Genomic DNA, 26,088 nt, shown 5'->3' with positions numbered 1-26,088 from the left:
TGATATTAATCATACAGAAGAACAGCAAATTGAAAGAATCAGTGTGAATGATCAACCAATAGAAAGAGTAAAAACATACACCTATCTTGGTACGAACGTCAAAGAAAATTGGGACCATTCCCTAGAAATAAAATCTAGGATAGAGAAAGCAGAATCTGCATTTCAAAAAATGGCTAAGCTATTCAAATGCCACGATTTATCAGTATTCATAAAAATCAGGTTACTACGATGTAATATCTTTCCTATACTGTTGTAAGGAGTTGAGTCGTGGACTCTCACAGACGCTACCTGTAAGAAAATTGAGGCTTTCGAAATGTGGCTTCATCGTAGAATCCTGAAGATACCTTATACCGACCACGTTACTAATCAGAAAGTTTTATTAAAAATGTAAAAAGGAAAAGAGTTGTTAAATACAATAAAAACAGCTGAAGTTGAATACCTCGGTCACATCATGAGGAACATCGAAAGATATTGGTTGCTGCAATTAATTCTTCACGGGAAAGTAGAAGGAAAAGGAGGAGGAGGAAGGCGAAGAATTTTCTGGCTGAAAAATCTACTTACGTGGTTCAACACAACAACCACAAATCTTTTCGGAGCAGTAGTTTGCAAAATACAGATTGCCATGATGGTCGCCAACATCCGAAACGGATAGGCACTACAAAAAGAAGAATTCTCTAGATACTGTAGTAATTTTTGCTGATAAAATGCTTTACTTAATGATAAATATGCTGCTCATATTTATCATTAAGTAAATCATTTATTCACTTTAAATTTTTTTATTTTTTCGTTTTTGTTCTGATTTCTAAAATTACTTTATTTGTTATGATACTGTAAACTAACTATAACGAGAATTAATCGTTTTCGTAATTTATGACAAACTAAAGTTTATATAACTTCGGTTCGAAAGTTATGAATAAACTATGTCTAGTGGGTGCTTTGTGGCTAGAGGTCGCTAATTGATTAGATATTATTTCGAAAACTACTTTAGAAAGTAACGTAATTGCGTTTAACTGAATTAAGTACTAAAATATCGATATTGCATAACCTTTATACTTTATAATCTATCTATCTATCTATCTTTAGATTGATATTTTTTCTGTTTGGTAAAAAGATCTATTTTTAAAATTCATGTGTAGATAATATACAAATATACAGAGAAATCTAAAAGTCGTAATTACAGTCCAGGAAACAAAGCACTAAACCTACCAATTTTCCTCAGCAGGATAAATCGCTGTGCAAATTTTTACATTAGATCCGGGAAAGTGTCAGAGAAGTTTGTGAACAAAATTCATGGTGATAAAATAAAAATTATATTTATTGCTAAGCAAAATTAGAAATTTGTAATTAAGAAAATGTCGACAGAAATGAGTTTAACTTTGTTACTCGGGGTTATCGAGGTCGCTGAACACGAAAATGATAATGACGATGGTCCTCGAGTTACCTGGTATCCAGGCTGGATATCTTCTCCTGAAGTATGTTAAATTCATTTTAAATTAGTGGACAGTCATAATTCGTGGGTTTTCGAAAAGGCAACTAAGTCAAAATACTATATTTTTCAGGAGAGAGAAAACAAAATTTGAAACGATAAAAATCCTATGCTTCTTTTACATTTTTAGCTAAATATTTTTATATATTTAGTTCAATATGTATTTTTTAGCTGTACTTATCTGGAATAACGTAATGATTGTATTATTATTTCGTAGTTAGATAGTTTTTATTTAAATAAAATGTGGAGTTGGTTCTTCCCATGAACATACTAAAAAAATTATTTCTTTTATTTCGTAAGGCAATTTTACATCACATTACAAGAACAAACCAAGCTACAAACTACTGACTAAAATTAATCTGATTTCTAAAAATCGCTTTGATTGTCGAGAGCATCATCGGGCTCAGATGGTAACTCAGATTGATTGGCAAAAAGAAGTTGGCTGTAGTATTTTTTAGATCCCTCTTCTTCACAGAATTTCATTAGAACTTTTAGATCAGCTCACTTTTCTTTGGGCAAAGGTATAAGCGTTTGGTAGAGCTGATTGGGTTAAAGATCGGGTACCTTTGATTTCCCCTTCTGATTCTTTCATTGATCATTTACTAGTGACGACGTGAAAGATCCGTTTTATGTTTTCCTGTGATCCACGGTTTTGCATATTGTTTCAAGAAACATTAACTGTTAAAAGACAAAAATGTACCCCAATCTTTAAAAATAATTTATTTACATGATACAACAATAAACGGATGTGACTTGATTCGCACGGCTTCTATAACCTCTCTCCAGCCATCTGGGGTTTCAGCCTTTGCACTTTTGGGGATCAATCCCATGTTTTTGTCCGGTTCCAAGAAGGAATTGGAACTGGGCTCACTGGGTAAGTAATTGTCACAGTGTCAAATCTTTTTATCGTAGCAGTTACGTTGTGGAAGAAATGGATGATAGTGTGATTTTTGTTTTGTTCTCCGCAAGAGTCTCAAACACATAAAGTTTTTTAGCAGAATCCAAGTAGGTTGAAAGGTAAGTTAAAAAATGATAGAGCATTGAGGGAACGTCATATAACCCCTTTTTTGCGATAGTTTGGTCATACGTGTAAATTATTGAAATACCTTTTAACAAAATATGAATATTAGAAATATAGAATGACAGCGGTATTCTAAAATACACTCTAGCATACGTTATATTCGGAGTAGAGAGATTTTTTGAGAAGTCTATAGTGATAGTCTCTACAGTTGATGACTTTCTAGCTTTAGTTTTTGCACGCCTTTTCAATTCATAAAACCAATCAGCCTTCTTCAAATGGGGTCTTTTTAAATTATAGCTTTCTGATATCGTTCTCTAACTTTACTTTTTCGTCATTACCTTTTGAAACGGCAATTTTCCTATCAAGCTTAATCATTTTAGCATTCTGCTCGTCACACCAACAGCACGTTTCAATTCGTGGGTAACCGAAGGAGATGTTAAACTCTGACACAAATATTTGCATGAATGTTTCATATCACATCTCAATATGGGTATGTTCAGTCAACAATAATTCAAGAAGCTTTTAACATTCATATCTTTCGGGAGGTAAACTCTGTTGGAGTCCTTTAAACCGTATTGTGCTTTACGTCCCTTTAATGAGCCAAAAAATTGCAATAACAATTCACGAGTATGTTCATCTACCGTATGAGGACTATTGGTATGCTTTCCCCTTCTATCGATTGAAACCTTGCCAGTTGTTCTTAAATATGTTTTTATTGTATGAATCGAAAGGCTTTAATTCCAAACAGTGATTGAAATGTTTTAAAACATACTGGTACCTCTACTGCACTACCATTTCTAATAACTCTTACTTTGTAGCTGTAGCAGCTTTCATTCAATCTAGCATCTTCTTCGTTTTTCCTTCGCCTTCGTTGAAACACAAATCGTAAGTCCAGATAAATAACTATTTTGGGCATCTTTACCATTGTAACTTACACTGACAGTCTTCTCCGGCTTCAAAGGTCATAGTTTCTCGTAGTTTCTTAGCAACATCTCTAAGACGGCCATGTGTTTTACGCTTTGCTTTTTCGTTGATTTTTCTTGATTAAAACATGTATTTTCATCACTGTCAGACATTTTAAATACTAAAACTATCAACAAAGACTCTTAAAACTGAAGAATACTGAATACTTCTTAACAACTTAAAGAACAAGCTTGAATATACATATTGAAATAACAGCTGCGATGACCGGCGTGAGAATAATATCGAATTTTATGGACTGTAGGTTATTTCTATGTTTTATGTTGACTATGTTGGTCTTTCCCTCGCAATAGATATTTAAAACCTTGAATATCTCAGGACTACGTTTGTTGTTTCCCTTGACGATTTGTCAAGATAAAGTACACGGCAAACAGAAAGTGTGGAAATATAAACCGGATTTTTTTCATTTTTAGACTATGGTGGTTTTCCCTCTGTATCCTTCAAATATGATAACGATGATGGTCCTTAAGCTACCTGGTGCTCAGGATAGACCTCGCCTTCTGAAGTTTTACGATATTTTCATTCGAATCAGGTAAAAGTCATTATTCGGGTGTTTTCGAGGTCGATGAACACGAATATTATGACAGTGATGATCCTCGAGCTAAATGGAGCCAGATTTGGACCTCCTGCGGTTCCTGCAGTTTAATGTTATTTTAATTCGAATCAATGAAAAGTCATTACTTGGGTATTTTTGGGGTTGCTGAATACAAATCTTACGACGGCGACTATTTCCAAGCTATCTGGTGCCCAGCGTGGATCTCGTCTCCTAAAGTTTTTTTATTAATTTGTTATTTAAGATTTTTAAGAATGTGTTGTAATTAATACGAGTTAAAATATGATTTCTTAAATATAAATAATAAATTTTTTTATAAAGTGAAGAAGACGATGATGAAATAATCATATAATTCAAATTTATTCCTTCCTCATCTTTTTCTGTATCAGATAACTGATTTTCTTCATAATTCTCCATATTCGTGCCATTTTCATTCAACACAATTTTTACTTGCCAAATTGCAAACCAAGCTATTTTTCTTACATCAACATTTTTATATAAAAAACAGTGATTTTCATAATAATTTGAAATAGAGTGAGTACTTTAAATATGTAACTTGGAGGATTACAGTACGTGTGAGAAATCAGTATAAGAGCAAATGAGAAAGTAAAAAGCAGGAGCTGCTACAGAGGAGATTATAATATGTATCGCCTGGCACTTCATTAGTGCTACCAACTGCTTAAAAGTGCAAAATTAAAAAAAATAATGTTCTGGATCATTTTTTGAAGTTTTATATAAAGTTGCATGAGGTATTCTTAGATCATTAATAGACGAAATATTCAAAAACCTTCAAGTAATGACTGTCGACTGATTTAGAATGAAATTAACACAAAACTTCAAAAGACGAGGTCACCCTGGGTACCAGATATCTTGTAGACCATCGCCGTCATGATATTCGTGTTCGAGAACCCCCGAGTAATGACTTTTGATTGATTTCGAAGGAAAATAACATAAAAATCCAGGAGACGAGGTTCACTCTCTACTAGATAGCTCGATTACCAAGGACTCGTTGCTCAATTTCGGAGCGTAATTGGGGTGGGTATAAATATGAATAATAGTTGGTTAATATATCGAAAACAGTTTGACCAAAAAATCAAGAAATTATACTGAATACATTTGCAAAGATAGACCCCAATCAATCCGGAGATTTATAAAGGACTTAAAATCGTTAATAAAGGTATATCAAGTCATTACTCAAACCAAACTATTCATATTAACCTGCTTTTCTATGTAAAGCAAAAACAATAGTCAATAAAATAAATTAAAAAATGTATTTATTCATTACAACAAAAAAGAGGAATGTACTGGCAACAATAACCTAATATCTAAATAAATTGCGGTACTCGATCAAATTGAAAATAAGCAATTCTCCAAAAAGTAATTTAATTGTTATTTTAAAGTTCATATAAATAAGAGGTAGCGACCACAATTTGTCAACCGAAAAAGCTATTTGGTTTGTACACAATGTTTCTTAATATAAATTATAGATAATATACTCGTAATATTCTTAATAAAAAATACGTAACTTATTAATAATCGTAAGGTACACAAATGTAATGATAAGGTCTCTTAATTTAATATTTACACTCTCAACTCAAAATCAGCTACTCTGAGTAAACCCAAGTTATTCACTAATGGAGGCCATATGTTCTAAAGCAAAAAAGTAGCCCTCACAAGGTCCAAATCTCTCCTTAGCTAGTCAGCAGCAGAAGGATTGGTGACATAATTACGAGAGCAGCTCCTTAAATGCAGCCTAGCAATAGAAGCAGTTAAAAGATCTGTCTACATTTTATGAATAAACAATAGTAACCAAGATTTACTATAAAAATGTGAGTTTTTGCTACAAAAAACTGTCTTTAACCTTAATTTAAGGTTGGGTGTGGTATACCCAGACAGAAATATCGATCAATATTTTAATAGTTAATAGGTATTACGCTTCGTGCACCAGAGTAGCTGAGTAAAATGAAATAGGGAAGCGTCAACTGCCACTGCTTTAGTCGATTTCCACCCAGCGAATACCGTAGAAGAGGTTAAAGCTGTCAGCGGGTACGTAAAACCCACCTTAATCTACTTGTAACGAATTTGAACAAATACATTTTTATTATTTTTGTTACTGTATGTATTGTTTTGCTTTATTTTCATGATAAAACTCTAAAATATCGTACGAAGATAACCAATACAGATTGTTACTTTTTTTAGAAGAAGCTGAAGCCAGTTCTTCTGGCGAATCTGGTAGCAATCAACATATTGATAATCTTAGTAAAAGACGCTTTGAAAGTTAGACAGAGCAGGAGTTGAATGACGGGGAACAGTCTGTAGAATCTAAAGAGAATCATAGTGAAGTTAATGGTAGCTATTTTTTTGGGGAAAAATGGAACTAAATGATTTACGGTACCAAACAAGTCTAATGTCAAAATATTGTAAAAGAAAGACAGGGTGTGGGATCTATTAAACAAAAAGCCAAAAACGCTGCTGAGTGTTGGAAGCTATTTATTACTAATGATATTTTACAAGAAATAGTGATTCACACAAACTTTCAAACAAGTATCAGGTGAGCGATATGCCAAAATAGTCACACAAAGAAATTTATTATGGCTGATACCACGACATCATAATTAAAAGCGTTTATTAGACTATTATATTTAGCTAGGTGTTTTAAATCCAATCATCTAAATTTGAAAGATTTATGGAGGAATGATGGATCCGGAAATGAGATTTTTAGAACTACGATGACTTTACAGAGGTTTCAATTTGTTCAGCATTGTTAACGATTGGATGACAAGACTACACGTCAAGAACGAAAAAGTATCAACAGTTTGGCAGTCGTTCGTTCCATTTTGAGAAGTTTGTTCCATGTTGCTAGTCAACATATTCGCCATCCAAGTACAGGACTATTAACCACTTCCTTCATTATGTGGCCGCTGCAGTTTTCAATCGCAATTTCAATCGAAACAAAAGCCTGTAATGATTACGTTTTACAACCAAACTGAGAGAGGTGTAGCCATAGTGGACCAATTGTCTAGCAATTATGATGTTTCACGTAACACAAAAAGATGGCAATTGGTAATTTTGTATGCAATTTTAAATATGCCAGGAATAAATAGCTTAATAATCTATAAAACGAATAACAACTCGTCAGTGAAACGTCGAGATTTCATTAGAGAGCTGGAAATAGAATTGATTTTAGAACATTTACGAAACAGGAAGAAAAATCTACATTTACCCACAGAAGTTCGTAAAAGAACCTAAGATCATGTGGGTAAATCCTCAAAAGAACCACCACAAAAAGTTGCCAGATCTATAAAGAGATGTGAAATATGTTTTACAAAAAAAGATAGCAAGACTAAATACGTTATTTAAAATTGCAGCCGTTATCTATGTATGGAACATACCATTTTTGTCTGTAAAAACTGCATAAGATCTGAAGATGAATAAGAATTTTTTTATTAGTTGTATGATGCAGTAAAAGTATTATTTTATTTTTATGTTTAGTCTATTGAAGAAATACTTTATGTTCTTATTTTTATATTTGTGACAAAAGGTGATAAACAAACATCTTAACTTATAAATGTAAGTTTGAATTGTTAATTTCATAAATAAAAAACTAATTATTTAAATAAAGACGTATGTGTCAGTTTAGTATCCAAGAAAATAAGTATTAAAAATAATATTGTATTAAAACATATCAATTGAGTATCTGTGTATGCCACACTCATCTAGCGCTTCATGTTACATATTCTAACCTTGCGCTAGTCGGGTTAAAGGACTAATTACTTAACGTTGACAGCCATTGCTACACCAAACTAAAAATAAATCAAACCTTGGCGTCTGAATATTATACACTCTATTGCCAGACAACTAAAAAATGTTCATATAAACATTTTAATAGATAAAAGTGTGTGAGTCTGTGTTTATAATACATAACTGATTTTGTGGCCGAAGTGCTCGTACTTTTTAACAATCTAAACACAGAAGAAATTAACTGTATTAGAACTCAATATACGGCGTATCTTGGTACAGCTCAATTAGGATTTAGAGGGCAGTTATCGCTTAAATAGCGGAATTAACAATTATTGTTTATAAAAAACTAGACTTAACTTACCTAAGAACTGAACCACAATTTTTATCACAAACAGCACATTTGGCTGAAACAGGTAGATTTCCTTCCATCCATTGGTGGGGCATTGTTATACTCTGAAAATACAAAACATAATCTAAATTCTTAAAATAGTTGGTAGATATTTTAAATTAAATTCGAGAATTGATTATTAATATTTTGTTTATTATAAAATATATCGCATACATATTCTCTATCAAAAATATTTTATTAATGTTGTAATTTATTTAAAAATCGGAGATCAAATTTGGATAAATTTATAGATATGGACTGAAAATTTAAAAAAAGCGGTAAGAGGATAGATAAAATAGAAATGTAGAATGGTAGAATACAAAAATCAGATAAATAGTATTAAAGTAAAAGATTGGGAAACACTATGGATAATTATGGTTCCAAAAAGAAATAAAGTATCCATATTATGTAACATGCAAGACGTATAAAAATTAGACGAAATTGACGTAAAAAAACTGGTACAATCAACAAAGAGTGGAAAATTAATAGTGCTAGGCACGTGAATCTGGAGTTTGTGTATGTGTTCCGTGGTTGGTGTGGATGCGTGTGTTAAACTTCCACGGAAACAAAATGAAAATAAAAATAATATTGAATAAAACGTAGAAAAAAACTGTTAATATATTTATTTTAGTAAAGCGTAATTTATTCTCGAAGGGAAGGTATTTTTTGTACATGTATCGCGGACCGATGTAAATTATGTCTCAATGATTACTAAACTTAAACTAAAAACATTCTTTGTTTTTAAAAGCCAGACGATAAAAATACCTTTGAGAAATCAGTGTAAATGGTGTCGACTTGAATTATATTCTCAAATGCACCTAACACTACTGTTGGTAATTGTCAAGGTTTGTTATTGTTGACTTTCCCTTAGAAAACTCATGTTGTTCATCAATAATTATGTTTCTGCAAGCCCAGGTGAGATTTATCGATATAAATTTGTAAAGAAGTTTCGAGATTACTGATTGAATAGTTACACCTCTATAATTATTGTTAACACACCCACAATTGCCAGATTTATAGATAGGTGTAAAAAACTATTTTGTCAATATTGTGGAAATACAGATAATGATAATGATGAATTAAAAATCGGTTGTAAAGGTTTACAAAGGGAAAAATACAGTTTTTAATAAGTACTACAGGTATACCATTAGGCCCTAAAGAATATGCAGTTTTAAACTAATAATTCCCTCGAAAACATCAGTAAGACTAAATTTTAGAATCTGGAAATCCACACTATAGTCTCAATATCATTGTATGCACCTGAAAAATAAGTAGCAAATAAATTGACTACATTATCACCACTTTGAGCTATTACATTCCCCCCTTTATTTGATTGGACATTAGATTAGGATAAGCACTAGATTCACGTGTAGCACTAACACGCCTCCAAAAAGAGCGGGGATTACTTGAAAGATTTGCTTAAATATTTTCTCAATAGTTCTTATAACATACTGATTGTAATGATTTACATCTTTCCCTTAACACCGAAAATTCCTCATATGAGTTGTTTGATAGGAACAAACATATTGATGGCATCATATAAAATATGGTAAACGTTTTCCATATAGCAATTATTATATGACTGATCTAATACGTTGTTCCAAGGAATTGAGTCTAAATATTCATTTAAAACTTAATAATTAAATTTTTTTTAAAATATAAGACATCATATTTAAGAAACCAATTTAAATCGGCTGCATGTAATAATCAAGTATAAGCTAAATGATGTTGCGAAGTATTAAAAAGAATATTAGTTGAACCGAATATGGTCAAATTAAGCTATTAAGGTTAAAGTAAGGTTGGAGAGTAATGCGGCCACTCAATTCACATTTTTAGTTATTTTTCTTAAGAACTTTTTTATTTTCCATTTATTGTAGACAATAAATGATAACAATATTTTCTTATATATATTTATATATAATATATCCCTTTGCAAATGGAAAGGCTCCAAGACCGGGGGGAGTACCCATTGAACTGATTAAATATGGCCCTGATAAACTATTTCAGCTATTGGCTTATACTTTTAGTTTATTCTTGAGAGGAGAAGAGCTACCCCCAGAATGGAAAACTGCATATATCAGCAATCTATACAAAAATAAAGGCTGTAGAGTCTACGGGAAGATAATTAAAAGCCGAATTGAAGATTGCTGGGAAGACGCTGAAGATCAGAGTGGCTTTCGTACTGGTCGTTCTTGTATAGACAATGTGTTCTGCCTAAAACAAACAATAGAAAAGCGTTTGGAACATAATATGGAGACACACATGGTATTTATAGATCTTCAAAAAGCGTATGACAGTGTCCCATTAGCCAAGCTATGGCAGGTGCTAGAAGACAAGAATATTCCACCGATTTACATTAATGCTGTAAGGGAGTTGTACGATGATATGACGAGTGTAATAAAGATTGGACAAAAAGTGACAAAAAAGATAAAAGTGATCAAAGGACTTCGCCAAGGCTGCTGCATTGCACCTACACTCTTTAAGATTTATTTGGAAGGGGTTTTGGATATTTGGAAAAGAAAATGTGAACCTATGGGTGTTAAAATTGGAGACCATACACTGTACAGCTTGCATTTTGCTGATGACCAAGTAATACTTGCAGAAGATCAAGATGATATCCACTACATGTTACGAAAAATAGATGAAGAATATACTAAGTGGGGCTTATCAATTAATCCATCAAAAACAGAGTACGTAGTAGTGGGAGGTGAAGGAAAGCACTTAGAATTAGGAAGCAAACAAATTCAAAATACTGATAGCTATAAATATCTCGGTGTAAACATTACAAACAATGGTCGGAATACAAAAGAAATAGCTACTAGAATTGGTCAAGGAAATTCAGCAATACGTCAACTGAATAGTATACTTTGGAATAACCACATCACCGGAAACACAAAAATTAGGATATACAAAAGTATCATAGAAAGCATTGCTACATATGGTTCAGAGCTTTGGGTAATAAATAAAAATGACATCCAAAATAAAAGCAATGGAAATGAATTATTGGAGAAGATGTTGCCAAGTCACTAGAAGAGATAGAGTAAGGAATACTGAAATCAGAGAGCGTATGGGCATAGACATTGACGTCCTGGAAACTATAGAATGCAAAAGGCTGAAATGGTATGGCCATGTAGAAAGGATAAATGATCAACGATGGCCAAAGAGAATGTTTCAGTGGATCCCCACCAACCGCAAGAAAAAGGGAAGACCAAGAAGATCGTGCAGACAAGAAGTAAAAGGTGCAATGGAAGATAGGGGTCTACAAGTAGATGACTGGAACGATCGCAAGCGTTGAAAGCTAGGTTGCGAGAAACGGCGGTAGCTGTAATAAACTCGTTATATATATATATATATATATATATATATATATATATATATATATATATATACATATCCCTTTGCACCCATTTTCCAAGACGGCGGCAGGGGCAAAAGGGTTGCCACTTCCCAAACATAAACTTAAGCTTATAATTACCGCCTTAACACATCAAAAAGATAAAATTGCGTTTTCTGAAAAATTCACGCTAAGGCCTAAAAAATGTAAAATTTCAATGGACTATGAGTAATATCAAGTAATTGAGATTATCAATTACTAGTATATGGTACTATATTTACAAACTACTTAGTGAATATTAAAAACAAGTTTAAATCAATAATCGCCTTCCATCAACTAAAACAGCAAGCAGGATGGGCAGGATATGCTTCTGAAAATATTTACTGGACAATTACTCAATTATACAAGCTTAAATCTGAAGTAATGAAAAATTCATAAAGAATTCTTTGAAATAAAAAATGATCGGAAAATTTATATGCAAAGGCGGTATAAAGAAGGGCATAAATGTTTTTAGTATCACTAAAAATGTGAGTAAGTAAGAAATACCATAAAGTAGGATATTTTTTTACCTTTTTCTAATTGTAAAATTATATATTAGATCGATTATGAACAAATTTTTAACATTGCTTCTCTCAACTTGTATCAGATACTTTTCTCCCTGAACGCGAAAACACCCTAAAAACTATTTATACAATAATTTTAGCAAGTTTTACACAAAACAACGAAAATTAAACTTAAAAGCAACACTGGTGAATAGTTAATTAACTCTCTTTAAGCTGTGCCCACGGATGGTGGGGGATACTGTTTCGGTGATTTTCCTAGTCCATTGCACAATTAAACCTGTCCATACGGAGCTAATTGCCAAAGCTGCCTTAAACGCATTTTAAAAAATCATGTATAGTCCAGTCGTCAGAATACTAAAGTCCTCTAAAAATTATACGAACAAGCTAAATTTGACTGGGAAGGTTAGTTTTGGGACCCCAAAAAATATGCAAAAAATTTTACCAACCATACTTCCGTCCTCAAATAAAACGTGGTATGTGCAGCCAACTTAAAACCATGAACTCGGCTCTCGAAGTTTTTTCTCAGGACTCTATATGTTTTGACAACTTGTAAACGCAAAATTTTATTTAAAAATATGTTCTTAAAAAAAAGATCATGTTTTTATCAAAACTGTAAATAAAACATACCGCGTTTTAATTGAGCAGCGGACATTTTACTGGATCAGAAATAGTGCCGTATCTGCATTTTATTTACAAATAGGATTTTTTACAAGTAAGAATAGCCACCAAAAAAGAAAAATAAATAGCTTATAATTGTTTATTATATACGCAAAATACCTAAATGTTCTAAAAGTTCAAAATATAAATAATCGGTATGTTTTAAAAAATGAAAAAATAATTAAAACAATTATGTATCTCTCGTTGTTAGTACCGTCATCATTTGTAAAGTCCGGCAGATTTTCCCAAAACAATTTTCAATTTTCTGGAAAAAGAGTTCTTAATTGTTTACGAATGTTACCTCATTTTTCTCTGGGGAATCCTCTGAGTTTTTCTAAAGAAGGTATGGGTTTAAGAAGTTCTTTTGTTTCATCTCTTTATTCATTAGAAAATCCAAAATATAAAACTGCCCATTAAAACTTTTCTTATATTTTAAAGTGTATTGGCCACGCTCAGTCACAATCTTGAAATTACTGAAAGGTAAGGTTGGTTTCCTAAATCTCTCTATTTAATTTAGTTTTCCACGTCATATTTTTCCAAATATAGAAGTTTGTAAAATTCATTTCTTTAACCTATAAATTTCCTTTACTTCCAACTGCATCAATAAAATTGCTAAAATCATAAATTTTTTTGCTTTATCCTCATAGAAAATTCGATTTAGTGATTTATTTATTTAGCGTATGGCTCAATATATGGAGTAAATGCAGTAACAATAATTGTAAAAAACGTAAGTACATAGTTCAAAAATACAAACATAAGATTATATAAAAACAAACATAGACAAAATACAGATAAAATACAAGATAATACAAACAGATAAGGTTATAACTTTAAGTCAAGTTGAGCTATATATTCAAGGCTTACAGGCGTTGTTTTGAAAAAGTCTTTTGGGTCCCCTTGATATGCCCTCACTTCACATGTCTCCACTATGTGTTAGATGGTGTGATCTGGAGCTCCACAGTCGCAGCTGGAGGTAGCCTGTTTTCCCCATTTCTGTAGGTTGTGTGCGCATACTGCATGTCTCGTTGCAGTTGCAAGTTACTATTTAATTTCGAATACTCCGTTATCAAGGCCTTTTGTCTTCATAGAATAAGCGTAGGAATATGGCTAAAGATCTGAAGCCAATATAGTGGAGTAGTCTTGATGCAGCCGCTAATCATTTTCATTGCTATATTAAGCTGCGTATCAACTATTTTCACATGACGACTATTTAGCCAGACCGGTGCACAGTACTCTGCCATAGAATAAACCAAACTTAGCAGACATGTTCGCAGTGTGTTCGCAGATGCGCCCCAGTTGGTACCAAAAAGATTCTGGATAAGGTTATTTCTACTACTTATTTTTTGTGCAGTTATTTGTAGATGTTTTTAAACGAGAGAGTCCTGTCCAAGGTAACCCCCAGATATATTGGGTAGGGTTGGTAGGGTAGTGCTACATTTCTCATTTTGACCTCTAATTTTTGGTTTGCCTGTTTGTTATTGAGGTGAAAACAGCTTACCTCAATTTTATTTAAGTTGGGTATCAGGCGACATTTTGTGAAATATTCATATAGTTTGTTGAGTTCGTTTGTCAGCACGTTTTGAGTAATTTCAAACTGTTTATGTTGTACTGCTATTTCTAGGTCGTCAGCGTAGCCAAACTTTCTTCAATCAGTGTCAGGTAGGTCCGATATATATATATATATATATATATATATATATATATATATATATATATATATATATATATATATAAGTTGAAAAGCATCGGAGCAAGGACTGATCCTTCGAGTACTCCATTATTTAATTTCCTCTGTTTGCTTATGTCATTACCGTGGATTACCTGGAAGTAGCGCTCAGAGAGCATGTTGTTTGTTAGTTGCAATATCCTTTGACATGAGATTAGTTTGGTTAGTTTATAGAGGAGTTCCTCCTTCGATACTATGTCGTAGGCAGCTGTCAAATCCACAAAGACTACAGCCGTCTTTTGTTGCTTTTGAAAGCCTGCTTGTTCGAGTGGGATATTTGTGGGTCTATTCGGTTTAGGATAAGTCGTTCCAGCAGTTTATAGCAGCAACTGAGAAGTGCTATAGGATGGTAGCTTTCAACTTTATCGTAAGGTTTATTGGGTTTTAATACAGCAATTATTTTGCTCTTTTTAAAAGCTTTTGGTATCTTTCCAGTTCTAAGGATCAGTGAATAGAACGCAGCCAACCATTTTCTTGTCCTTTGACGGCATTGTAGTAGAAACTTAGGATGTATCCCATCAAAACCAGGCGCCTTGCCAGTTTTCATGTCTCGGAGGGCTGATGTTATTTCTTCGTTGGTGAATTCGTGGGAGAACCTTGGGTTATGTCCAGCTGTTTGACGTAAGTTGTTGAGTTCCTTTTTTATATATTTTGTATGTTCTTTGTCACGTGGAGCCCTAGATAGGGTCACTATTCTGCTAGCTATTTGGTCGGGGGACAAAAAGTGGGGTTTTCTAACGGGCGGGGCACTTCCCCCTAGCTTTCTAAGTAGGTTCCAAGATTGTCTGCTTGATCTTTTAAAGTCTATTTTCTTCCTTGTTTTTATCCATTTATCTCTCCGGGCTTCATTTAATGTTTGCAATAGGTCATTAGCAACTTCTGGGTCACCATTCTCTATATAGTCATTGTAGAGTTCTTCACATTCATTATTTCAGCCTGGGATATACTCTTTGCGGTAACCTCTTGATACATACTTTTTTGCAGTTAATATCACTGAACCTACAAATCTATCGTAGCTTTCCGGTGTGGCTGGAACCCATCTTATAACTTTATCAAGTTCAATAGAGAATTTTTGCCAGTCTGCCTTCTGAAAATTCCATCTTGGTCTGGGAGTGGATCGGACTATCGGGACCTGAATACCTACTTCATATATTATTGGGCGATGTTGGCTGTGTGAGAAATCCTTCAGGACTTTTCTTGTTATGTTGACAGGTTAATTTTCAGAGTTTTGGGTTGAAAACAGAGGTCTGGGTTGTATTCCTTTCTCCACGCTGCGGATCTAAATGTTCTCCTGTCTTTTGCATTAAATATTATACTAAGGTTGTCTTCTTTTGCCCACTCTAGAAGTGGTTCGCCGTTCTGGTCATTGCTGTGATATTTCCACATCGTATGGTGCCTATTAAAATCTCCCATATAAACTGCCGGATGGTAAAGATGAGGCAATACTTCTGGAGGCCACTGGGTTTCTGGGGGCTTGTATATATTAACAATTGTAAGTTTTTCGATTATTACTGTAATGATTTCAATGTTTCCATCGGTACTGGTGTCGTTGGTACCGATTTAGTGATGAAAACTATCAGCGGACATAAAAGTAGGCCCAGGTTCGAAGTAGTTAAAAGTTATTTTTTCGGCTTGTATTTCGTTAGAATTTAACATTTTCACTAAAAGTAAACAATGTCTACTTCTTATTCTGGCTGGCACAGTTGTCCATTTATATTATTATAATATTGGCGTCCCTATGAAACTTCCGAAAGGCGTAAAATGTAATAATAATATCTTCTTTCGAACGTTTACTAATTCCTTCATGCCAAACAACGGCAAACGGCTTATTATATTTTGATAGTTTGCTCAGAGGGACAAAAGTTTCATTAAAAGCCAATTAACCTTTGTAAAAAAATAACTTTTTTAAACGTATCCATTCTTGGCAGCATGGTTATTGTAGATCGCAAGAAGCACATTTTGTTTCAGAACCAAATGTAGTTTCTGATTGTTCTCTATATAATTGACGTGATTCTTTGGTACGATTTATATGGTTTTTCCAGAAAACACATTTGTTACACGATTCTTGAAAACTTTAATCGTTATGCCCATGAAGTTTGAATGATTTACATATGTCGCATTCTTCATGTCCAAGCTTAGTGGACGAGATATTTTTAGCTTTAATTTTTATTCGAAATAAGTAGGTACACAAAAAAATCCTTGATTTACTTTTAGCCAACTAACCGCATATATATATAATAAATATTATTCTAGCTGGGTTAAGCGATCGCCATAAACATAGTAAATTTTAACTATCTGTGAATTTATTTACAGATTTACCTCAAACATATCCTCTTGTAAACATAGATCTCCATTTTTCTCCAAAGCCATAGATAATATATATTTAGTTCTATCGTGAGCCATCTCTTGAGCAATCAAATCTCAAAAAACATTTGCAAATAAACATGACTCTAAAAACTAACACAAAATACCACAAAATAAGCCCCAAATTGAAAGCAAAATTTAAGAAATCTTACACGCAATGCAAATACGACTGAACGAATATTAGATTTTTACAACACGAGTCTCGATAAAAACGCGGTAAATGCGCTGTGCTTATTAAAATGCGGCAAGTACATGATACTCGTTAGCACATACCGCTTTTTACTTGAGTACTCTCTAGATACCTCATTTTAATTAAGCAACTATTGAAATTTAGCACATACGGCATGTTCCAATTTGTTTATTTTGGTAGTAAATAAAATGATACGGTTTTCAGACATTGCAGAAATGTAAATAAGGTCACAATCAAACCATATATAGCAAAAACTCGATTTTCAATTCTTTTGCAGATACCGCGTTTTAATTGAGGACAGCAGCATAGCACGTGGTTGGAATATTACATCATAATGAAAAAATCCCAAATAAATGAAAACATTCGGTGACAATTGTTCTTCATAAGAAAGGGGATTTTAAAAACTCTAGGCCATCGGTGGCTCACTCAACCACCTATACAAACTTTTGACGTGACAACGTCTTAAATTAGGTTGTGACTCGGAGTCACTCATGAAAAAGTGTAACGCCCGCTCACGTCTGTTACGATGAGTCACCGAACGAGAGAGAGGCCCGCCGGACCGGCGAATGCCTTGCGTCTCTCTCCCACTCAAACATCATCGGTCCGCTGCGCGCGCAGCACTAGAGAATTAGGCGCGTTGAATCGGTGCGTGCTTGTGTCTCTGTCTTTCTCGAGCGTTCTTGGCGTTGGAAAACCGAGAAAGCGTCATAATACAAGTTCACACGTGTGGTTAAAGTATCGTCAGCTGTGTCTGTAGTGAAAATGTGGAGTGCTTAGATTCGTCATTTACAACAACTACAACAATAAAGGTAAATAATTGTACACTAATATTTCATTATCGTAAACTATGATTGATTGATTAATTGTTAGATTGACACAAAAGTTGAGAAACTGAGTTTATAGGTTATGTCATACTATTGACAAATGTTGATAGTGTTAAGTAAATTATTAGTTTAAATCACTCTGCAATCAATCGTAATTCAGTCGATTGAGAAGAAACAGCGCGTTTCAAATGCAAACAACTATTGTGCAATTTAATAATATTCATATCAATAAATATTCTACCGAGAAAAAGACGTTGTCACGTAAAATCTTCGCCCGTAAAACCGACTTTACAGGCAACCGATTTTTTTTTACTCAAACCTTGGCCAACTTCAGTGCCTTAAAACTTTAGTCAAAAAGTCTATCGAGTATAATAGAACTCTGATTGTAATAATGTTTAATATGGACTGTTGCACATCTTTATTATTATTACTTTCAGTAATACAGTGTCATCATAACCTAATCTAAAGTACCTAACCTCTATGTCAGCCATGAGACCATGCATGATACTATGATTAAGAAGATAAGATATTGCGCATAAGTCGTGACGTAATTGGAGAGTTGCACGTTTGTAATGTCAATGTTTTGCATGTGTCAATAAATAATCTTTAATAAATAGTTTGGAGATATCCTTCTGTGTACGATTATTGTAATTATTAAACCTTTATTTAATATTATTATTTTGCCAATTGAATAATTTCATCACAGATTGCATACAAATCCCATTTAACTTTAACAAGAATTCAAATTCTACTCTAAAATGACGGCATGCGCGAACACGACCGATTTTGTGCTACAGGAAGATCCTATCTTGTTAATCATAGTATCATGAGACCATCTGCCCCCTGTCCCATGTCATAGCCCTGTCAGGACTTTACATTCATGAGCTATTCAGTCTCATGACACTGATTGTTATTTCCATTGATTTATATTCGTATTTTCAAATGAAAAGTTTATAATTTAAATTAATGAATAGACACTCTCATTATTCATAACTTTTTTGTTTTTTTTTATTAAAATAAGGGTGCAACAATAAGTTTATTGGGGTTATTATTAATGAGAGGAGGAATGTTTGTGTTGTATATTTCCGACACTAAATCTAATAAAGTATTCCTAAGCAGAGTAAAATGATTAAATACTGCTTCGTTTGACTCATATTTTTATTGATTAGAGTTATTAATAATATAATAGTCTCCCGTATTATACCGCTTCGCGGCTTTGGGAGTATAGCAGGGTAGTCTGCTATATCTAGGGCCTACGGTATACAAGGAAGGTAACATGGCCAGTGCTACGCTTCAACCGTCTATTATTACCCCTGGTTTTACCCAAGGTACTCATTTTATTCAGGCTGAGTCGACCTGGAGCCTATAGACATTTTTAAAAATGTCTAGTTGTTCTTGCCGGCGGTAGGATTCGAACTCCGGACCACCGGCACGGGAGGCAAGCATCCTACCGTTTGCGCTACGCAGGCCCGATTAGAGTTATTACTAATTAAAAATATGATTGATGATACGGGTAAGACGGTTTATTTGTTTGAAATTGTATAAAGTTATTTACTAGTCTATTGGCTTTCGCTTTAATTAGTTTTTTTAAAAGAACTAGGTGTCATAAATAATATTTTCTTCGCCAGCAATAATCCTAAATCTTTGTAAAGATAAGGTAGATGAAATTTAGGATCAAGGAAAGTAATTTCTTGCGGTGTTGCTATATTGAATATATATCAAAACTATAAAGTCAATTAAGAGTTTGGGAGTCTATATTCGCTCCAACTTTCTAATTTTTTAAATGGTATTATCCTTTCAATCCAAAAATATACATAATATTATATTGAGTTAATATGATGATTCGGATTATACGGAATTAGGTTAGATTGTGTGTAATTCAGTTGGAAATTAATTTGTATTACACTGTGTTAAATTAAACTAGATATTAAACAGTTTATACTCGGTTTAGTTTGATTAACAGGACTAATATCCATTTCAAGGTAATTTCTAATTTTTGCAGTTTTAAAATTTATTTACAATTTTAAATATTAGACTAATTGTTGATATGTGGACACACCAGAAAGTCTTATATTTTATTTAGAAATTTTGTCGCTCTGTGTATATGTTTGCCCTGTTTAAATAAGGATATGAAGTTGCTCGATACGTTTAAAAGAAAAATAATACAAATTCCTGAAGAAAAAAAGTGGAACCAACAAAGAAAAAATAAATTAGGAAAAGCAACATTATAAACAAATATAATATGGTATAAAACCTATTCCACTAATTTTAGCACAGACACTTAATGATATCTTTCTTACACATACCCTTCCTCTTTATCCCCCTCCATCTCCTCCTTGGATCATGTCCACGCTCAAATTTAACACCTCGCTCACCAACTTCGATAAAAATAAACATCCCAAAGGGATCATTATAAATGCATTTAAAGACATTATAGATACAAATAAATACGACCTAATATTATACACGGATGCCTCAAAACATGACACAGGAGTAGGCTGCTCTGTTACAACCTCTCATTCACTAATTAAGTCATCACTTATACCAGCCGTCAGCAGCGTTCATACTGGCGAATTATTTAGTATATTGCAAGCTTTTAACCATATATCTCCACCTAATAAGCAGGTTGCCATATGCACAGACTCTTTAGCATCAATCCATTCTATCAAAAATATATTTACTTTTCATCCAATCGTCCAAAAGATCCTAGACTCTTACCAAATTATCTTGTCCCAAAACATAACAGTTACCATAATCTGGCTGCCATCTCATATTGGTATAGAAGGCAATGAAATTGCAGATTGCTATGCTAAACTTGCTACAGCATCACCTGAAATCACCGATAAAATTCAAATTTGTAAGGACCTAAAATCATATACTAAAAGAAGAACCAGACTCCTTTGGCAGCAGCATTGGAACTCTAACCGTTCGATCTTACACGAAATACAACCGTCAATAACCAGTCAGCCTACATTTGACTATTCAGCCCTCTCAAGACGAGATCTCATTGTGATAAGACGACTTCGGATAGGACATTCAAAACTCACACACGGCTACCTAATGTCCTCTAGCATCCGTCCCTCCTGTCAAATCTGCCAATCATATTTGACAATCAAACATATTCTCACTGAATGTTATCAACATTCGGCCAGAAGATTACAATACAAACTCAAAAGTGAAGTACGAGATATCCTAAACAACCCTGACCAAATAAAAGCTGTGCTACAATTCCTTAGAGATGAACACTTATATCAAAAAATATAATTAGATTTTAATTTAGACATTGTATAACATATTATTATCATTCCGTATTATCGTAACATATTCTTAATGTAACACTTAATGTTTGTGTAATGAAAATTCATGTTATAGTACCTGTGTAAGTGGCCATAGTAGCCGAGCACGTTAAAGTTGAAATAAAAAAAAAAAATATGGTATAAGTACTGGTAATTGACAGATACTTTTAAAATGTTGCCAAAAAGAACAAAATAAGGTATCAAAAGCTAGAGTCGAAAGATACAAAAATCAATACGATGAATGATACGATCGTGGGAGGAAGGAAGATATTTAATATCCAAAGAAAAAAAAAATAATTTAATCGGAAAAGGCGTATCTGAGGAAAAAATTATAAAACATTGATGCACACAAAAATGAGAAAAAGTGAGCAGAAATAATTGTCGGCCATTTTGACAGCTGTCAAGGGATCTATGTTAAGTTGGGTTTGGCATTTCAGCATAAATAGACTTGACGCCTGAACAACGCTTCCAAATTGTACAAATTTATTTTGAAAATTGTGGTTCTGTTCGAAATACGTATCGCGCACTACGTCCATTTTATGGTCAACATAATGAACCACCAGAGTAAGTAAATAAATTCACCATGGAACATTTTTGCACCACGTTTGCTCTAACTGATAATTTGCATTCACAGTCACGTCGCACAGTGCCTACAGAAGAACTTGTTGCTGCTGTAGAGCGTAGCATACAGGAAGACGCGAATCAGTATATCTGCCATCGTGTAGAGCAGTTGGATACGTGTCCATTCACTTTATGGAAGATAATACAGATAATCACAGAATTACAAATAGTCTATTTTTAAAGAAAAACACATCACCAGGTCTTGATAATATTAACTTTACTATGTTAAAACATTTACCTGAAATAGGGCTAATATGGCTACCAAGTTTATACAACAAGGTTAAAGAAGGTGAACTAATTTCTAATGAGCGGAAAACTCAAATTATTATAGGTATTCCTAAGAATAACAAAATTCAAAATTTTAATTTAAGAGCAGAAAATTATGGGGCTCTGGGACTTTCATCATGTGTAGTAAAACTACTGGAATCAATGATTAAAAATAGGATGGACTGGATCGTGGAAAATCAAAAAACCTTTAGCCAATTTCAAGTAGGATTTAGAAAAGGTATGGGAGTTAATGATAATTTAAATTATTTAAATACTTATGTTCAATTGGCTTTCTCACAAAACCAATATGTAAATGCTACTTTCTTAGATATTAAAGCAGCTTTCGATCATGTGAATATTTACATACTATACAGACTTCTTAATAATCATATTCCAGTAGACATCAATAACCTTATATTTCAATTCTTAAATATAAGGTCTATAGGACTCTATATGTTAAAAATCATTATCACGAAATGATTGGACCATTGCATAATACAAGGATCACCTTTAAGCCCAATATTCTTTTATATTTTTCTTAAAAATATATACACAATAATACCTGAAAATTGTGTACTTCTGTCATATGCGGATGATCTAATTATCTTAACAAAAGGTAGTAATTTTAACCATATAGCAAATCAGGTAAACTTTATCCTCTATGAATTATCAAAATGGTTTGATACACATAATCTTGAACTATTCTCATCAAAATGCGAGACTATGTAGTTTAAAATGAACCGAATGAACTGACCTATTAATAATCCACCAGATATAAAAATTAAGTTAAAAAGAAACTATACTATTTAAATAAATATGGGAAAGATATTGGATTATGTTGGATTCCTGGACATAGTGATATCAAGGAAAATGAAATAGCTGACAAACTGGCAAAGATTGGGGCCGAATTAAATATTCCTGCTAAAATTAAATTAAGTACCTTGGATATCATGCCATTATTAAAAATAAAATATGTTCTATGCATAAAAATAATTGTTTGAATTTTTTTCAATATAAAGGTAAGTGGTATAACAACATACAATTTTTTTTTCCTAATAAACCATGGTTAGACACAATCCCATACATAGATAGGCGGCACATTACTACCATTATTAGAATGAGGAGTGGTCATTGCCTGACAGGAGTACATTTATATAAAATCAACATTCGCGATAACCCATACTGTGAATGTGGGCAAATGGAAACACTAGAACACATATTTTGGGAATGCCCAATAAACAAAATAAAAGATTATGACGTCTATCAGGAGCTGATCAAAATTAATATTAAAACACCAATTAACATACCAATGCTTCTTTGCGATATTAACCCTAAAATTATCAAAATTCTTCTCAGATTCCTACAGATCAACCATATAAAATTATAACCTTTAAATATTAATCTTATTAACCTATCCAATATTAACATTTAAACCAATTATAAGAAAACAGAAAACATAAATAACATGTAGATATGTAGATAAAATGTCTATATTCACTGATAATTGATAATAGGGCATGAGATATATTTTCAGACCCACGACAGTCTCCCAAAAATTAACAAAACAAATGTACTGGCTGATTATTCAGTAGAATAAAAGCCAAAAAAAGATCATACAGCTTTATATAGGTTGTGACAAATTATTAATTACTAGTAGGTAGGTAAAATTAAAAATATAATCTAATTTTCATACTGTTTGCAACTTAAAGTTAAATGTGACAGTTGTGCACTGAATATCGTGAATTCTGTGAGTACAAAACTGCATTATTAATAACCTTAAAATCAGAAGTTTAAAAGGCAAAATATTTTATCGATTTCAATTCAACTTATCGATTAGGTATCGACAACAACTTTTTGTTGGTTCTTGCTTCTAACAAGTAATTAGGCTAGACTGCTGTTCAATTTTATTAAGTGACCAGGTCCGGCTTCAGATCTTCTGTGCCAATGTACATGTAAATTCTCAGCGGGAAGATGGATGAACCGGAATCAGCTACTACCTCACGAAATATACCCACTACGTCACATATATCTTACTCCAATGCATTAAACAGTTTAAAATATCCTTCAAAAGACCAAGGTATTATACTTTCAACCACAAAAGGAATAAAAGTTTTCGAATATGTAAAAGCTGTTGGATCAATAGTACAGCCCAAAAATGTTGTTTGGGCATCAAAAATAGCAAACAACCGCGTCTGCATCTACCTTTCCTCTAAATATGTAGTTGATCAATTACTTAGCTCCCACAAATATATAAATATTGATGGTAACCAGATTGAAGTAAGAAGACTTATAACCCCTGCCCAGAGACTCATCATATCTAATGTATGTCCTACTATACCTAATAGCATAATTGAAGAGCACTTAAAAACTATGGGTATAAAATCCGCCTCCAACATGACGTTTCTACGAGTAGGCATGCAAGACTTAGAATACAGACTGACTGTCCTTCTTTATCATCATCAAGCAACTCAATTAATCAAATGGTAACTGACCACCACGTGAATATACATAACTCTACCAATGAAAAATATAATCAGCTACAAGATCAACTACGAAACCAATACCAAGAAGAAACATTAATGGAACCAGAACCCAATACGATACAAAATCACGCATCAGCTACAAAGGACCAAACCACTTCCTCACAAACAAACAATGAATTACAAATTTTGAATCAACCAAAAATATCTCAAGATAATTCCTTACTAATTGAAAGCGACAGAAAAACCACTGAAATTACTCCTGAAACTAAAAGACAAATATCCTCTCCTGAAATTCTTGAAAATGACCTACCTCCTCCCGATACTCAAAAACCTAAGAAAAAGCCTAAAACCCAAGAAGATATTCCAATTATTCAAAATCAAATTAAAGAAAAAATTGAAAATAGAAACCCTTCCTTTACACTTACTTTTTATGAAATATGTGATTTTCTGGCAAATTCTCTTCACTCAAAACATCCTGAACGCATTGTTAAAAATTATTCAAATGAAAGCCAAGAAATAAAAGAAATTTTAAACTTTATATATTCTCAAATACAAAATAAAACTTTAAAAAACAATATCACCAGATTGAAGAAGAAACTGCTTTTCAACAGTCCTTCTTCTACTGATGAAACTGACTAAGAATCAAGTTCTCAACAATAAATAGTTAACACATAAGGAATTAATGGCCAGCACATTCATATTACAGTGGAACTCCAAGGAGGCTACTCCGATGTGTACCAAGTGCAACACTCAGTTGTCAGTAAAACATATAATTGTTGAGTGTCCAGTGTACCAGAACGAAAGAATCGCGTGTGCCCTTAGTGATAATTTAAAAAGTATACTAACGGCAAATTTACAGTCTTTATTAAGTTATCTTAAAATGACTAAACTATATACCAGATTGTAAAAAAATATTTTTTTTATGTAACAATATGTATCTTACTGTTGTGAATGTCCCCCCGCTAATAACCCTTAGTGGTTGATGCGGGTATATTTGTTTAAATAAAAAAAAAGCCAAAAAGGAGAAGAAGAAGAATGGGTTATCCATTTTCCCGTAATTTTTTTAAATAATTTATTTTAAAACGATTTCCGGCTTTGTAATTGAAATGTCAAACGTTATCCAAAAATTTAATTTTGATTACAATCAATTGTGGTCTAACTACATATATATAAATTTAATTGTTGCAAATATGTTTACTTCATTTTTAGAAATATTTTGTTATAACTCTAATCACAATAGTTCAATGCTATGCTTGATACTTGACAGGAATTTGTGGGATTATAATATTTCACGTACGTAATTAACGTTATTGTGTTCGAACATTGTTTAAGTCCTTCTGGATTAATGGTCCGAATTCAGGTTAGGAGCTTTGTATAATATAATATCGGCATTGTTTTGATAGTTGTTAATAAAATTATGCAGTTTGGGTGAACATCTTTGCATATAAATATCTGTACCACGTAAAGCCCCTTCTCCAATTTGATAAGTAGAAAATTCCGTATTTATTTTAAATAGGGATGTTCACAAATTTTTAAATATAGTTAAATTCAATTAAATTCAATAGATTATAAAATATATAAAAATATAGTAAA

At 32.8% G+C, this 26,088-nt stretch overlaps 1 protein-coding gene across 1 annotated transcript in view; it reads right to left on the bottom strand.

The window, feature by feature from the left end:
- Positions 1–26,088, bottom strand: part of LOC140444605 (diacylglycerol kinase eta) — a gene marked incomplete at its 5' end in the record, with an annotated part of 276,793 nt that overhangs the window by 162,065 nt on the left and 88,640 nt on the right. Inside the window, one exon of the mRNA XM_072536367.1 lies at positions 8,144–8,235. Coding sequence (XP_072392468.1) covers positions 8,144–8,235 — 92 coding nt within the window. The remainder of the gene's footprint in view (positions 1–8,143; positions 8,236–26,088) is intronic.

Source organism: Diabrotica undecimpunctata, chromosome 6 (genome assembly GCF_040954645.1).
Source record: "Diabrotica undecimpunctata isolate CICGRU chromosome 6, icDiaUnde3, whole genome shotgun sequence".
Taxonomy (NCBI): domain Eukaryota; kingdom Metazoa; phylum Arthropoda; class Insecta; order Coleoptera; family Chrysomelidae; genus Diabrotica; species Diabrotica undecimpunctata.
Note: the sequence above shows the minus strand (reverse complement) of the source record. Positions and strands in the feature narration are given on the sequence as shown.